The sequence below is a fragment of the Protopterus annectens genome, chromosome 3.part1, assembly GCF_019279795.1.
Source record: "Protopterus annectens isolate FY-2018-M chromosome 3.part1, PAN1.0, whole genome shotgun sequence".
Lineage (NCBI taxonomy): Eukaryota > Metazoa > Chordata > Ceratodontiformes > Protopteridae > Protopterus > Protopterus annectens.
This window is the reverse complement of record NC_056732.1, coordinates 1,236,084,417-1,236,103,073: the sequence shown is the minus strand read 5'-3', so window position 1 is coordinate 1,236,103,073 and position 18,657 is coordinate 1,236,084,417. Positions and strand designations below refer to the sequence as shown.

At 35.1% G+C, this 18,657-nt stretch overlaps 1 protein-coding gene across 1 annotated transcript in view; it reads left to right on the top strand.

The window, feature by feature from the left end:
• Positions 1-18,657, top strand: part of LOC122798396 (ras-related and estrogen-regulated growth inhibitor-like) — a 180,927-nt gene that overhangs the window by 147,380 nt on the left and 14,890 nt on the right. The window contains exon 3 of the mRNA XM_044067301.1: positions 12,604-12,677. Coding sequence (XP_043923236.1) covers positions 12,604-12,677 — 74 coding nt within the window. The remainder of the gene's footprint in view (positions 1-12,603; positions 12,678-18,657) is intronic.

Sequence of the window (18,657 nt, the reverse complement as noted above, 5' to 3'; positions counted from 1 at the left end):
TCATAGAGTATAATGCCCCATTTGGCATGCACCTCACTAAACACCCGCAACAGCTGGAAAGGCCACAAAAGTACCTCATGAAGAGGATCCTAGGCATTAAACACATGCCCTACATGGACAAACTCAAAATACCCCATCTTTTCCCTGTCTCGTATCATCTATTAAGAGGCGATGTCTGATTGACTTACAAAGCCATGTCTGACCCAGCCATGTTAGAAATGTTACACCTAAAGAAATCCCAATCCCTCCGCACCACATAGTCCCAGGGACCTCAACCTCATTACCATAACCAACAGAACATTCTGGAGGGACAGGTTCATAACCGAGACTGCCCATGCACTGTAATAGACTTCCCATACATGTCAAGCAGAACACCTCACTGGCCCTTTTCAAGAGAAGTCTTGATGAGTGGATGGGAAATAGAAACTCCAGTTGCTCTACTTGATAGAGACACCGGGAACTAACGGCGGAATGATGCCAGGGCACTTCTATGGGCTAGGCTTGTAAATGCTCCAGGGCCGTTGGCCTAGTACACACCTAAGAACCTATGAATAGCTCCTCCCATCGACTACAAAGGTGAACACTGTTTTTTTTTTGCTGTGTTAATTTTCTGGGATGGCTATGTTAACTTATGCAGATAAGTGATTCTCTGAATCACTCAACATTGTAAATAGGTAGCCACAGGCATTTCTAGGGAAGAGAACATGGCAAATTAGAATGTGCCTTTCCTCCAGATTGTCCCATTACCCTTTAACACAGCCAGCAAGATCACACTCTGGACGATACTTTCCAGTTGCAGTAAAGTATTGTGGGATGGTAGTCTCTGAATCAGAAAGGGTTACTGAGAGACGTTAGCTGTTCATGACAGGGCTTAAAACTTATGGTAACAATTTCTCATTCCCAGCATATTAGGATTTTGAACTTATTGGTTTTTAACATTTCTGACTCAAATCATTCAGAACTATGGTGTTAAAGCTCATGAATGTAAAAAAATATTTATTTCAGTGATGATGGATCTGTGTTGGAACCTACCAGCTGATTCAATGTAGACTTCATGATGTTCTTGGGAGCTAACTCAACTACCAATAAACATTTTTCATTTTAAAAGTTGTATTCTTTTTGCAGTACTTTGAAGCAACTTTTTGCTCTGAATAACTTGAACACACAGATGTAGTGCAGGAATGTATATTATGTGCCTAACACCAAGTCACTTTTAAGCCTTCCTGCTGTCCAGGTCAAGTGCCAACATTTAAAGAGACATCAGAATTATGAATTAGATTCTGTCAAATCCTAGAACACCAATTTCTAAAATGTAAATATATGCAGTGTCAAAGTATATTCTTTGAAAGCACTCTTCATGAAATGGTTATTAGGATTTTGAAAGGGAGAATTAAATATTACTGAAATGGTGCCACAGGAAAGGTAACTTTTATAATGAGAGGTAACTTTTGAAATGATGAAATTAGAGATATAATTTTCTTAATAGAATTGTTAGGCTTCCTTTTAACTTTATTTAATCAAAAGGGCAGAAATTTCTAAAATGCATAACAATTGTCATATTCAGAGATCACATACTATGGACCTACAAACATAAGAATGAATGTTTCAAGACTATTTTGTAAATTTATAGATATAATTACATGAAACTTTACAGTAAATATATCTAACTGTATAATACCTGAATTCCAATAATATTAACATCATCTTTTTCGCTAAAGAATGGAAAACGTACATGCCATCAGTTAGTGCAGAACAGAAACTCTGTCATAATGAAGGACAATTAAAGGAACACTACATATAATAAACTTCTTTTATGAATTGTAATCAAAAACTCTTACTTTACAAGATGCTCCCCTGAATACCCAGTGTGTAGCAGAGACCCCACCACCCCAGTTTACTAAACATGCCATGTCTAAGGTTACATTGTATAAGAGTATACAGAATATATGATTTGGTGGAAAGCTAAATTCTCTCTTTACTACAAGATAATGTGATTTGCAATTAAAATTATAATTATTTCATGGCAGTGCAGAGGGCATGTTATATTTTGTGGAGTTAATGATTCATTATTTTATTTCACACACACACACACACACACACATATATATATATATATATATATATATATATATATATATATATAAATATGGGTTTCCATGCATTTTGTTAAATATTGCTTTGGTTGACAAATGGTTGAAATTGTTGAATGTCTGGATAGTTGATCATGTGTTAGTGTGTGTATGTCTGTGTATGTGTGGGTGTTAAGGATAGGGTAAGGGTTAGGTAAGGGTATAGGAGTTGTCTGTTTGTCTGTGAGTGTGTGTGCTTTTGAGTTAGGACTGGGGTTAGGAAAAGGCTTAGATTTCATGCCGGAGGGATAGATTCCTGTCCCAGAGACTTCACATACTCTGGCATAAACTATCTATCTATATCAACAAAGCTCCTCATTAGCCGTCTTCAAGAAAAATCTTGATGATTGGATGGGAAATAAGAACTTCACCACGGGGATTACCTCTGTGGCTCTGCTTGACAGTGGCGCAGGAAAATAATTTTCTTGGGTGGCAAAAGCCAGGGTACCTTTTTGTCTGGGCTTGTATAGGCCTCAGGGTCTATAGCCTAGTACCTACCTTTGAACCTATGAACCTATGTTGGTGCATATGTGTGTGTCTGAGTGTATCTTGTGTAGTGACAGTGTTATGAGAAGTTTTCTTTCAGACACAGTTTCGGATTAGGTTTTGGGAAGAGTTGGGGTTAGGAATAGCATATATTACTGAGATGATGAAGGGTGAAGCCCCCTGCCTACCTCAATAATGTGTGTTAACCCTAAACTTAATCCTGCCCCATTCCAACTCCAAACCCACATCATACCTTAAAAAACCTTTCCCATAACTCTGCCACTATTCAGACAAATTGGAAGATAGTATTATGGGGGGGGGGGGCATAATGTGAAGATCAGGAAAGTAAGTGTTTTCCTTTTTCAATCTTTTACAGGTTTGATATGTAATTCAGTCTTATGTATGGTCAGTCGCATTTTTGACAAAACATTTTTTAGAACGCAAAACAGGTTAAGAACTATAACACCTCTAGTAAAAGAACATATGGAGAGAGAACAGGAGAGATTACAAAAATGTTTATTTCAGAGTGTGTGTGTGTGTGTGTGTGTGTGTGTGTGTGTGTGTGTGTGTGTGTGTGTGTGTGTGTGAATGTGTGCCTGCATAGGCTCCTACAGCTGACCATCAGAATGCTCCCAAGTCCTCTCATCATTCTTTGGGTATACCAGATGTACTTTAGCCTCCCATAAGGTAGCCCTGACCCATTACCAGGGCCAGTGAAGATACTGAGGATCCTGGTGCAGCATCATTCTGCTTCTGGGAGTGTTTTTGTATAAACCTTAACCTTTTCCACACTCACTGTATGCACATGTGTATGAGTGGGCATTTATATATAATACGGGGTTTGCTGGTATAGTGTCCCACCTATGTGTGCCCCCTGCCAACTACTGACCAGCAACGGAATTCCAACAATACACATAAACAATATACTGGAACTGGTACAGACACAGTTTATAGTCATCTAGAAAATAAATTATGGCAGAACAAAAAGGTAATGAAATAAAGTAAAATGAAAGAAAGGATAATCTATTCTTAAACAAAGTCATAATACAAAGCTGGTAAAATGTAAGTATGTCATGATCAATCTCAAAAAAAAAAAGAAAAGAAAACAAATCATTCATTAGCATCCCACATTTATGGATACTGGAATGCTTACATCTGTATAAGATATACCATCATCAGTTAGATTGCATTGATTCTGAAACTGTTTCAAACCACTTTGCAGCTAAGCCATAACAAAGGAGAAATGATTACTTCAGAGATAAAAATTAAAAGGGGGATATTCCTGGGTGATTCTTTGCCACTTCTGTTTTGTCTTGCTCTTAACCCATTAAGCTGTTTACTTAGGCAGTGATGATAGATTAGCTCCGAGAAACCGACCATATTTAAAGACATCTCATCTTCTTTTTGTGGCTGATGTAAAAGTGAATAATTTGTTAGGTAAGGATCTGAAAGCAAAACTACAAATTGTTAAAAATGTTCTTGGATGATGCAACAATGATGTTTGGTCTTGATAAATATGCAAACTCAACATTAAAAAAGGAAAGATGTAGCACCAAGAACATTTATTTATTTTTGTTTCTTTCTTTATTTTACATTTGTTGACCGAGTTTGCCCAACTGCGCTGATAGCCCTTTTTCAGCTGAAGCCCAGAGAGAAAAGGACCACTAATTTTACAATAACAGTCTACAGAAGCGATAAACAGAAAAAAACTCAAAATTTCATAAAGTTCAAATGAAAGCAGTAAAACAATGTCAGAAAACAATTTTGACAACAGAGGAAAAAAGTGAAATCATAGTATCAGTTGCAGCTAACATACATCAAAGACTGAGGAGAGAAATGAGAAATACATAAATTGAATATTTATCTAGGAGTTTATCCTGTATCAGCCTCAGACAGGAATGTAATATAAAGTAACGTGAGCAGGAGGTAGAGTATAAATATTTGAGAAAAGATGAAGGGTCAGCAATAAAAGATGAACAAATGAGAATAAAGCTTAGCAAGAAATACATTAGAAAACTAAAGCTAGTATAGAAAAATGCCCTTGACATCTAGGAATAAAACTCAAGCTACAAACAAATCTGGTCTTCTTGTTCTGACTTACAGCTTTGGTGTGATTGACTGGCATTGAATCAGATGGACAATAAAACACGAAAAATGCTTCATGCTTATCAAATGATATATAAAGTAACAATGCATACCAAGATTATATATCCCTCAGTCAGAATAATGACAGAAGCAGAGATGAGCCTCCTCAAAACTGAATGCATGTGTAAGTCTGCAGTTGTAGAATCACATACACATTTGTTGACCTGATCAGTTCCCAACATAGTGAAAGTTAAAAGCTTGAATTGAAGATGTCTAACATGGCATACTTGTTTAGAGGAAGCATTTTGGAGCAGAGTGGGAATGGAAATCAAAGCAGAAGCAAACATGAACTACACAGCAACTGAAAATGCCAAAAAAAAAAACAAAAGACAGAATATAAAGAAAAGGACCAGAAATAAAAGAAAGAAAGCTAAGAGTTCACAAGTATAGTATAGGGGCAAGTATAGAGAATTTCTAGAATGACCTCAAATTGACCATAATTTGCCACAGAAATAGCTAAGGAGAGGTGAATTTAAACCAAAAGATAAAAGGCTAATAAAGGTAGTCCAAAATAGGGGGCTATGTACATGCCGGTTTACAAAGTCTATAGAAAAAGTGGGAGAAACTGACTAATGCAGGGTCTGTAAAACAGAACTGGAATCAGTTGCACATCATGGTGTTAGGTATGATATGTATACTAAAAGGCAAAATAATGTGGCAAGACTGATGCCCTGGGAGTTGTTCAAACACTATAAAATAAAAGTAGCTGAGAGGCATTGGGAATATGAACTACAGATTATTATCAACAGTGATGAAGTTCAGATCACAGGGGATCATCCAATAGCAACAGTTCAAAAACAGATTCAAGAAATCCAGACAGACAAAAGTAGCATTAATCATTGAAATTGCTACACCCAGTGATTAATAGTGTCTTATGTGCCAAGATATGCAGATTCATAAAATACAGAATTTTCAAGCAGAAATGAGAGCAATGTGGAAGAAAGATACACAGAAAGTTCCAGTACTAATAAAAAATAATTTACAGTCATACTTTAATATGCTACCTGTGCATGCAACCCCATATTAACTGCAAAATGAGGAGATTCTGGATGTATTGCAGATGCTGAGAAGAGCACTCTTGGCTAACATCAAAGTCTAAATCAATACTGATTTCATGAACTTTAATTATTCCCTGACTTAGGAAGTGGGCCCATTCCTGTCATGGTATGTAAAAAGCCTAAGCATTTGTTGAAATTAAACCAAAAAAGAAAGAGAGGCTAGAAGTATAACAGAATGATTTACACTTTAATATTTTGAGAAACTGTTTACCAAACCATCATACTATTTAGATATTCCAGCAATCCAAGTAAGAGCCCTAGTTCATTTTACCAATGAAATCTCAGATGTCACACTGGAGAATGAGTCCCTATTAGTTGTAAAGCAGAGATGTTTTGTAGGAAGTCGTGTGATCACAGTTCATTTTGTAACTGTCATGGGATGCTTTTCAGGTTAATTTGTTTAGAAAACAGATTTTTAGACCACCATGCTTTTTGGATTAATATTTGAAGCCCTTGGGTATTCAACAATTCAGTGTGGTCACTTAAGACTACCTGGATGTTGTAATGGAGAATGAGTTGCATTGTTTGTAATATAGATATGCTTAGCTGAATTAATAACGAAGTTTCATGGTCACAATTCAGTTCAATTCTGGAAAAGAAAGTTTTGGTTCAGTTCACATCTGTGGAGCTCAAAGAGATTACAGTAAGAACTGCTTTAACTGAACATTGTGATAAAGATGTCTGTGTGGAAAGGGTATATGATACAGATGGATTTCCGGACATGGGGTAGATTGCTTATTTAGATTTCACTGTATAAAATGTCACTTGGTCTCATTTATCAAACATCATTTTCATGAAAGGCAGAATGAATGGTAGACAGATGAGACATAATATATTGTCAGGGTTACAGATTATAAAATGAAAAGACGATACCTACAGGGTGGAAAAGACTACAGTGAAGATATGTCACATAATTTACAGTGAAAAGTCAGAAAATAGGCCTAAAGCAGATGCCCTATGCTGACAGACTAAAAAAATCCAGCTATACTCTGTTGCATATCATGTACTCAGAGGCGATCTCTGCTTAACATACAAGGCCATGTCAAACCCAGAGCTGTTGGACTTGCTGCACTTAAAGAAATCCCAATCCCTCAGAGTCACACGCTCCAGGGATCTAAACCTTGTCATCACAATGAACAAAACATGTTGGAGGGATAGGTTCCTGACCCAGAGACTTCCCATACTCTGGAATAGACTGCCCATACATGTCAAGCAGAGCGCCTCCTTGGCCCTCTTCAAATGGAACCTTGACAGTTGGATGGGAGATAGGAAATTTACCCCAGGGATCACGTCAGTCACCTTGCTAGACAGGGGTCCAGGGAAGTAAATATTGTCGGAAGAAATAGCCAGGAAATTGTTATGGCTAGGCTTGTATAGGCCCTAGGGCCAGTAGCCTAGTAACCAACCTATGAACCTATGGCTATCCAAAAGATTTAAGTTTTCTTGTATATATATATATATATATATATATATATATATATATATATATATATGAAGTTAAGAAAGATACAAAATAGTATCTGACAAAGGGATAGAAAGAATAGCTGCAGATTTTATGCATAATGGCTTGATACAGAGAAATATTGTAAAGTACTGTGGTTGGATCATGTCAGCACTGTCAGCTGTCACCTTCTGTAAAGCTCATGGCAAGAATACAATTCATACTGTGTAACAGTTGCTGATTGGCCATTGATTTGCAAGTCTGCAAGAAGCAGTGGAAATCATACTCCTTGCAGTCTTGCAAGTCAAGGACAGATTGGCAACTTTTTCATATTGCTGATTGGGATCCATACAGATGCTCAACTGCATCTTTCACCGAATCCCAATTTGGTGAGCATACTTGCGCAAAAGTGCTGTTCGCCGAAGCAGCACTTTCGCATAATTATGCTTGTTGTTCCAGTCGTACTACGGTGCGGTAAGGGAAAATTCACTTTTCCCCTCTGTAGTGTGACCTCGGAGTGAGAATATTAAAGTGGGGGTGTGGGGAGCTTGCCCCCCTCCATTCAAGTAGATTTTGTGTGTGTGTTTTTTTTTTAACATACTTTAACGAAAGTGCTTTTTCGATGAAAGTGCTTTCGTTAAGGTGTGTTCAGTGGTAATGGATTCAGGCTTTTGAACTTTCATTCAAAAGTCCTAGATCCTGTTGATTATATACCATTAAGGTAAACCAATCAATGACTGTCACTAAAGCAGCTTCTCATATGATTGTATATGCTGTTTGCAATCTTCTGCAGTGCCAGTTGTACCCCTTCTAATATCATGCTTCCAGGGTATCCATGCCCTTTACTCTATCTACCGTTGATATGGCTTTGGATCATCTTGTCAACAGAGATTATTATAGTAACTGCTGTTCATGGTGGAAAGTTTACAAGTGTAAGGTAAAGTGGGAGTATGATCATCATAGGAAAAGCCAGTGATATGAGGAAAGAGACTCTTTCTAAAATAAGCACAGAATCTCACTGAGGCAAATGTGGAAAGAATAGAGACAGAATGTTATAAGGTGCAAAGAGTAACATAAGGTAAGATTGCTTATAATATTTATAGATAGTGGTGGAATTTATAGATAGTGGTGGAATGGAAGATGTGAATACACTGTTAGCAAATTTAGTGAAGGAAGAATGTGTGAATATAAATTAAGAGATGAAAGGGGGATTGTCTGATACCCAAGAAGGTAGAATGTAAAAGAAGGAGGAATATTGTGTAAACTTGTATAAAGGAAATGAAGAGATAGATAAAAGGTGTGGAAGGTTAGTTAACTGAACACACAAATTCTGCAAGAAATTACGACTAACATAAAATTAAGAAGAGTTAAAGATGGTGTTTAAGAAAGTGAAGGTCGAAGGAGATATGGGGATAGGTATGCTTATATGTGAGCATCATGATGAAAAAAGAACAGTTGGAAGTATTTACTCAGGTATTTCAAAAATGTTGGAAACTAAAGAATGTATAGAAGACAGATATTTGAAAATTATTAATTGTTATGGAAGGGTAAAAAAGAGGAATTTAAGAATCTGAGGCCCTTAATGTTGGCCAAAACAGATAATAAAATGCTGATAAAAGAAATTTATGACTAAGCTCATTTAAAACAGAAGGGGTTGAATTAAAATTCAATGGCTTATCTGAAGGAAAAACAAAAACTATACAATATATTGGGCCAGATTCCTAAAGAGTTGCTCTCAGTGTAAGTCTGCCCTGATTCCAAAAGACCTGCTCTTTGTATAAGTGACTTACTCCTGTATAAGGCCTATCTATAACCAGGCTTACTATGGGAACCAGATTCCAAAACACCTATTCTTAGCCTTCTGTCAGTGAAAGTGGTCACTTACACTGACAGCAAGTCTTTTGGAATCAGGGTCATTATGTCTGAAAGGGAAGGCAAATTAATTGTTTTTACATTAACTTATGTTCAACATTTTGAGAGATTATGAGTTCAGTGAGAGCTTGGGTAGTTTTGTAGCAGAACAATATGAGAACACTTACATTGTGCTTTGTATAAGAAATAGAATTACAAAGACAATTGGAGCAAGACAATGTTGATTAAGCCCTGTACCATCTGGGTTAGTAATGAATGCCATGATAGTAGAGTTTACTATAAAACAGCGATGAGAGTGAGAGGAAAATGTAGCAGAGTCCTTATAATATTTAGTTTCATGATTAATTACTTTTGTGCAGTACAAAATTAGAAATTCGTTAGACATGAGATAGGTAATTTACATATATTATTTAAGGAGGTGAGGCTGCAGATGAACAAAAGAAAATGCAAATATTTGCAACGGAAGGCATGTTTTAATTCAAAACAGATTTGTTAGGTATTTACATAGAGGGAAATTGTTATTAAAGTACATGGAAGATACTCATTTCAGTTGTAAAATAAATTGTTATGAATGGGAAAGGTATTCTCTCAGTCATATTAAAGTCTATCTGATGAAATCAGTTTCATTACTTATGGTGAGTCATTTTGTTTATTTTTTCATATGCCTGAAGTTAAAGTAAAATGGATAGGGCAATTTTTAGGGAATCATTCGGGTTTACTGATTAAACCCAATTAAAAGGAGGGGATTTGTATTCTAAAGAAAGTGAGGGAGGTCTTAACGTGATCTAAGAGAGAGATTTAAGATTTTACTAGAGCAGGATATACTATAAAGTATGTTACTGAAAAGGCATGTTCCATTGCTTTAAGGTGAACTGAAGGAGAAACAAATGTAAAGAAAATTTAAAAGGTGCCTTAACAGTTTCAATGCACTAAGAAATTGTTATTTTAGAAAAGCATGGCAAAAGTGAATTTAGATAAGAAAAATATTTGGCATTACAAAATAGTCAGCAAATTGTATACTGTTCAAAGCTGGAATATGTTATAGATTAAGCATAATAGTGCAATTATGAGTAGAAGGGTGAATTATGAATCATTGATTTGTGGTTTTATAAGCTTCTCATTGCAGATGAAGGTAAATGCAAAAGAGTGATATTAAGTATAAAAATGAAAGAATAGAAGGATTCCTCACATCAACATTGCACTGAAGGAGAAACCAACTTTTTTTCCAAGTATAACAGAAAGTTAAGAATTTGGAAGTTATCTGATAAAGCAGGGATTGTACAACTTGAAACAAAACAGAAAAACAAAACACAGATATTATTATAATGCAAACTTGAATGAAGTGGATTATATTGATGCAGTTGTAGTTCAGACTCTGGATAATATAAAAAGAGGGTTGTGGGAGGCTTTTTACAATAACTGAATAAAAGAATAAAGAGAAGACAGAGCAAAAAAGTAGCATTACAATGGGAAATGGGTGACAATTGCATTTGTTTTTAATTTTTTTTCTTTAAGAAAATTTACTTGATTTGTTGTTGAAACAAAAATCTGGAAGAAGGAGTAGCTAAGTAAATATACCAGTATATTTATGTTGTTAATAACCTGTATGCATTTGTATGCATTTTCACTGAATTTTCTGCATTAATAAAACATTTCTACTACTGCAATCCTTGGACTTCTAATAGGAACCTGTTAAAAGTACACAGGCATTACAAGTTGATTTTTTATAGTGTAAGACATAATTCAAAAGGTTTACATTGACTTGACCAGCCTTGTTCATATTTCTGTTAACTCAAGAGTATGGCTGAAGGCATTACTTGCTCATTTTAAAATTGCACACTACTTATAGTAATGTTGTTATAACATGTATTGACTAAGCACTGAGATCATAGGAGGTTACTAGGCTAATGGCCACAGGGCCCTTACAAGCCCAGCCAAGTTCAATCCATGTTCCCAAGGGAGTCTGGTTCAAGCAGACACTAAAATCAGCATCTGTTGCCTCTGTCACAAGGGATACAGGTGGAAACCCAGGGGTGAATTTCCGGTTACCCATCCTATTTGTCCAAATTGCAGTTAAACAGAGCCAATAAGGGGCTTTGTTTTACATGAATAGGAAACTTGTTCCAAAGGTAAGGAAACCTCTATGAGACAAATCTCTCTCTCCAGCAAGTTCTGTTGATGTTACATTGCATGTTGTGGTGGTCTATATTACATCAGCAAAACTCTTGAATGAACAGTATTTCATTGAAAATGCCATTCATTGAATTCTGCTCCCACAATCCCCACTAATTATATATACCAACTCTGAGATCACACTACAGTGAGGAAAGGGCAAATTTTCTGATCATCACTGTACTGTGATCTCACTATGAACAGTTTGATGAATGGCATGTTCAATGTAAGTGCACCAAAAATGCCATTCGCTGAACTGAATTTTCGATGATGTAATAGGGACCCAGTTAAAGTCCTTTGAGCGAGTGACCCTTGTGCCATTTGACTTGCGAATGTGCATCATTTCCATTAAAGCTGGGTCAGAGATTTCTCTATATGCACTGCACAGGTCACTTCTGAGCAGTCTGAGTGACACAGAATAAAGTGACAATGATTTCAGTCTGTCTGCATAAGATAGATTTTGAAGACCCAGAATTTTCTTTGTAAGAAACCTCTGTGGTCTCTCCAATTGCTGCATTTGTTTGGAAAGGACCATATCAATGGGAGCATTGTACTCTATTATTGGCCTGATGAGGGAAGAGTACAGGGGGGTTATAACCTCTTTTTTTCTGGAGGCAATGCCTTTACTTATGAGACAAGCAATATAAAATGCCCTTCTTACCACTGTGGACACTTGGTGATTGAAGTTAAGGTTGCTGTCCATCTGTGTGCCGAGATCTCTCACCACTGATTGTGTGCTTAGCGTATTGCTATTGATGAGGTAGCTTTCAGGAACATCACCCTTGCTGAAGGGGATGACAATGCATTTTTTGTGTTAAGTTTAAGACCATGACTTTGGCACCAGTCATTAGTCTACATAAGACCTTATTGCAGATGTTGACATCGCTAGGGGTTTCAGTGATTGCCCCCAGGTTGTGGAGAAAGTGTGTCTTTTTTGTATGCAAAATACTAACATAATTCATACTGACATGTATGAGCTGTTGTGTTAGACCCTGTGCATTTTCCTCTAACATAGTAGGCACTAGACAAAATATATATTTATAGAGAGCTTTGCAAATGTGAACTTAAATAAAAAAAGACATTGCATAGTGCAATATACATACATACATTCATGTATATGTACATAAACATATAATTTTAAGACAGATCTGATAGACACAGTGTTTTGTGGCTAACGTATTTAAATTGGCACTGTATTGGCCTTATTGAGAAATGAATGCTGTTTCAAAATGAATGCATCATATACAGAACAAGCATATTGAAGTAAGTAATTTATTTTCAATTTATCTTTTTTATGCAGAAACAATATACAGACATGCTGCTATTATGGAAGGAGAGTTTGTAAATTTTGAAATTCTGGACACTGCAGGTCAGGTACGTTAGTAACACAAAAATATTATGCAACAACACAGTATTATATTTTATGGGTGTAGGTAAGTTGAATGTATTTTGTGCATGTGCGTATATGTATATGTGTTTTATACAGCTATATCTATATCTATATCTCTTATAAATAGATAAAAAGCAGTTAGATGGATATGTATATAAAGGTATATAATGAACAATCTAGCTACAGATTGATCATATGACATAGCATTAAAAAACTGGTCAGAAGCATAATGCATCACACATTTCCATGCATGCCCACAAACACACCGCACTCAATTAAAACTTGTCCAAACTTATACTCCACACTGATGCACTTACACATAAAAACATTAACACAACACAAGACACCACACACACACTAATATAATACAGTCTGCAGATGCATATTTTGCAAGGGAGAAGCCCCTTACCACTGTTCCACTCTGACTCTGAGATTGTACAACAGCAGAGAAGGAGCATAACTCCAGTCCTTGCTGTATCCTGCTGTACCACATAGCAGCACACTGGCAACACACTCAATCAAATGTAGTCTAATCATATAGCTACTCATGGAAATCCAGCTTCATAGGTAGCATACGCACTGGTGCTGAAATACCAGAAGACTGTGGGTTCTGTTCCTACTCTAAGTGATCAGATTATCAGCACTACAGTGCAGCATTAGAAGTTTGCTGCACTCCTGATTGTGCCATCTTTCAAATAAGATGTGAAACTGAGGTCTCATCTATCTAAATTGGTGGTAGCTCAGGTGGATGTAAAGGATCCTGTGTTACCTATCAAAAGAGAAAGGGTCATTTAGTTATATCTATCCAGCGGTTTATTATCATTTCACTGATTGCACTTTTTGTGAGTTATCATTTCAATGAACTGGATAACCGAAAGAAAAAAAAAACACTGACCGACACAAAAATCTGTAAGATTATGCTCAGCAAGATATTAAGGTTGAATGTAACTTTGCTACAAATATGCAACATAAATAAGGAATAAGATAACGCATGCTTAAATGCAGAAACAGAGTTTAGTAATATGTGATTAGCATCTATACTAAATGACTGTGGCTTAAAAAATAAAGAACTTGCTTATGAGTGTATTACACACACATCAAGAAAGCTGACTTCTTACAGACATGACAAGAATGTAATTTGCTTTCTTTAAAGAAATGACAACAGGACATGTTTTTCTAAGAAAGTTTAAGAATACGCTTTTCTAATCCACAAGGTGTTTCCTTGAACACAGTTTACTTATCAGCAGTTGCATAAGAACAGATGTGTCAGCATTTGCGTCATCAAGGCAGTATCTTTCCAAAACCAAGAGGGTGTGTGTTTAACTAAAAATATATATAAAGTCTGTATTAAATCCAGTTATGTTAGGGGTAATGGTAGGGACACATTTTGTCCTGAGGTAAATGTTATATCTCTCACATCATCTGTACTATAGAAGAAGTAAAGTAGAACATTTTCTGAAGCTGTAACAGAAGTACATGTGGTTTATTATAAAAGTTATTGGTTACTGCTCTTAAAGACAGGTGCTGCAAAGATTATTCTCTCAACAGTGTATTTTCTGCAAGTTTCTGTATGCAACAGACTGTGAATGCAACTATAACCAGACTTTGATTTCAGCAGCATCCAGCCAGCAAGACTGAGTGCCTTAAGAAGACTTCAAATCCATCATCAGAATAACAGCACAGTGTTATGGAACAATAAAAATAAATTGTGGAAGTGGAGAATATCGAATATAAAACAATTTGAACATTCTTCACACTTCTGCAACTGCCACTACTATGTAACACACAGTAAACAATGTTTTTGAAGGGGGCAAGCCCCCCCTTCACCCCCATGTGGGCGGCCATGCCCCCCACACCCCTGCTACTTATATATACAAACTCCAAGATCAGACTACAGTGAGGGAAAGGGTACATTTCCCAGACCTCACTATAATGTGATCTGCATTAAAATGCTGCAATTCACAACAGCGAATGCTGTAGTGCTTTGCTGTTGTGCATTTCAACATTTATTTATTTTTTGTTCTTTTGATACTATAGAATTGGGCATTTGGACTAACGTAAATTGAACAAAGTCCAATTGCCCATTTAATAGTAAACCCTATATATACATGCATATTTAAACATATATACATATTTACATATTTATACAATCAATTTGCTTCATTTTCTTACTTTATGCATCAAAACTTGTCATTTTATATTGACCTCTACTCCTTTTTCCATAATCTAATCTTCTTTAGTATAAGTGACAATGCCCATTTTCCTTTAAAACATTTCATTAATCCTTTAATTCCATATTACCCAAATTACATAGAATACTTTCTTATCTCAAATTTATCTTCAAGTTTTTAGTTATATTTTCATAATATCCATATTCAGTCATGTCTGTCTTTATCCAAATAAAATAAGAATGTCTGTCTTTATGTCTTCATACTTTTTTATACTTTTGAAATAGTTTACTATACATAATTTATTCCACAATGTTTTAACTCTCTCACATTTTAAGACAACATGTTCTATTTTTCTTCTTCCCCTCAATATAATCATACTCTTTCATTTTTTATAAGGCAGTTTTGCCTTATCAGGTAATTGTTTTATTCACAACATCCACAAAAAAATCTTGAGATTCAACACTATATTTACACCACCTCTTTCTGTCTTTATTTGCTTTAATCTTTGCTTCTGAGACCTTTTTCCATGGATTTATATAGTAATCAAAAAAAATCAGCCATAAATAAAATGAGGAAAGCTTAAACTTGTATACAGAAACTGGCAACACAAGCTGCAGCTCACTGAAAGCTAAAATGAATACGAGCCAGCTGAATGAAAATAAAAAAACACTGCACAAATATAAAGCTAAGACCTTTCATTCTTTAATTTGAACTTCCTCAGAGCTTCAGAGCATTACAAAAAAGGCCATTTTATATATTATAATTGGTCATGTAATGATACATCAATTAATTCATTGAAATAAATACTTAAAGTGATGCGCACATAAGAATACATCAAAAGCCCCCATATGCTTTAATACAATAAACAAATAAATACAAATAATCACATCTTTAAAAGACACTTAATATGAATACATTCATTAAGGCCTGGTACCCTGTTGGCTTGTAAAAAAATCTGCCAGTTAAGTTCTTTAACTTCTAAATAATTCTTAAAATCACCACTACAGGGACTAGGAGTGACAGATTCAACTATAAAAAATAGGAACTTCCTAAGCTCAACACAAATTAGTGAATGTTTGGCCAAAGCATTTATAACATCCTTGTTTTTGATGGCAAAACGATGTTCAGAGATATGTGTACTTAGCTTCCTAAAGGTCTACCCTATATAAAAACAATGACAAGCATCATAGGTGTCAAGATATACTACAAATGTTGAATAACAGGAAAACCTGTCCTTAGCCCATAGCTGCAAAACATTATGTTTCAGGGCAACATTCAAACCTTCATTAATGAGCTTGCACTGCTTACATACATTACAATGAAACATACTGCTTTTATTAACATGATCAGTGACAGGAATATGCTCAAACAATTTTTTAAGATCTTGTACCAAAATTTAGGTGCCACATCATGAACTTCACCAAGGTCCTTGTTGCACAAAATAATTTTCCAGTTTCCACTTATAATAGTCTTATACTATGGGCATCAGACGAAATGGGTAAGGAGAACCCCATTGACATAAAACTGCAATCAACTTCTTCTATACATTGTGTATCATGGTTGTTGGAATAAGGTAAATCACTAAACAGAATTGGAGGATATTTTGTACTTCTCAAACTCCTAACTTCATTAATAAAACTGTACAGAAGGGGTCAGTATAGCCTCTTTCCTTAAACAGTTGCTTCAAATACAAAACTTCATTTTCAGACTTCACATCTGTACTAATAAGATGGCTAATTCTAATGAACTGACTCCTGACAACATTTTTCTTCATATTTCTGAAAATCGTTTGGCCAACACAAACAAGGATTTGCAATTTTGTTTATTTTCATTCAGTTGGCTCATATTCATTTTAGCTTTCAGTGTGTCACAACCTTTGTTTCTGGTTTATGTTTACAATTTTAAGTTTTCCTATTTATATAGTAATATTTCTTCATAACATTATTATACCATGCCTTTCTATCTTCTTCATCTAAATCAGTTATTATTTTCTGCATTCTTATCTTTTTTGATAGTTCTTTATTTTATTTTGTATTTCTTATATTTTCCCAAAATTCCTTATACTTATACTTCAGTATAATTGTCATGAATTTCTCATTCTTTTCACTTAACCATTTCAGTACCTTATATAAATTTAATCAAGCAGCATACACTATTGAATTTATCATACCTAATCCTCCATTTCCTTATCCATATAAAAAAACCCTTTTAACAGTATTTAGTCTTGATCTCCATACAAAGGAAAACGTTATTTCTAATAACAGTTTTCATATTTTCTAGTGATCATGAGGACTCTAGACAAATATGTTATCTCTCCTGATCAATTACACTTACAGCTGAAACAAATGGCCACTGCTTTTGAAAAAAAAGAGGCTATTGTAGGAAAAAAGCAGAGAATATGAAACAGGTACTGGCTGCTAGGGATTCAGCATATGCTCCTATTTATTCAAACAAGCACACACATAGAGGAAACAGTTGAGTTGTTAATGATAGTAGATACAATGGCTGTAGATATGTTTCAACTTATGATCAGAACACTCCTGCCATCAAAAAGATTGTCCAAAAGTATTGGTCTATTCTTTCACAAGTTCCCAAGTTGAGGGGAAATCATTAAGAAAAGACCCCTTTTTACTCACAGGAGGAGCACAAATCTAAAAAAAATTATGTTATAAAGAGCAATTAAGTTTTAATAATAATCACCATAATGGCAAAAGGGGAACCAAAAATGTAATCACTATTCCTTATGTAAATATATATTTAATGAACAAAGCTTTATTGATTATGTTAGCAACACAACATTTTACCTACAAGCTACAGGTAACTGTAATACTAAACATCTTGTATCTATGGCTAGGTGCATACAATGCACTTTTTATATAGGTAAGACTAATCAGATGTTAAAGAATCGTATTAGTGCACATATGTCAGAAATAAAAAGAAAGGTTCAAGCAAATTCTTTATATAGGCATACACAAGAAAACAATATAGGAACAGGCAAGCCTCTGAGTAGACAAGGGAACCAACTAGAGTAAATCAATAATAGTATAAATAAAAACAAAAGTGGTTCCACATGGCAGGAAATTATTGCAGAAGAAATGTATTGCAAAAAGTAAGAGCTTTCGCGAATAACATTCACTTCTTCAGATTGTTTAAAAGACAAAATAGCACACGCCCTTATAAATGCTCAATCAACCAATCATGCTGCAAATAGAGCCTAATTGCTTTAACTTACAAAATGCCAAATTAGTTAAAAGCAGCACTCTGCAAACATTTTAAATACATAAAAAATAATAGAACTGAATCCTATGAGCAAAAGTGGATCCATACATCTTCAAGCAGACAAACCTCCAGGTCTAATAGGGTTTCCCTTAAACCCTTTTTGATGGCAAGAGCCCTTAAGCATTGATTATTACGTGTATTATTAGTTCTGTATAGTATCAAGTATGATCTCACAACTTTGCTTAGCAATTCTTGAGTGAGACATGTTTTAGAGGTGTATTTTGTTGTATGTACATTAGTTTTATTACTGTACTGTTTTTATATTAACTGGTATTTATGAGCAATTAGTATAGATTACCATGTTACTGACAAGCTTATTTGTTTATTCTCTGCTATTTGGACATAGAATTTTGTGTTCATGTTTCTATACATATATTTTTTATCTATTTAAAATGTTTGCAGAGTGCTGCTTTTAACTAATTTGGCTGCTTTTAACTAATTTGGCATTTTGTAAGTTAAAGCAATTAGGCTTTATTTGCAGCATGATTGGTTGAATGAGCATTTATAAGGGGGT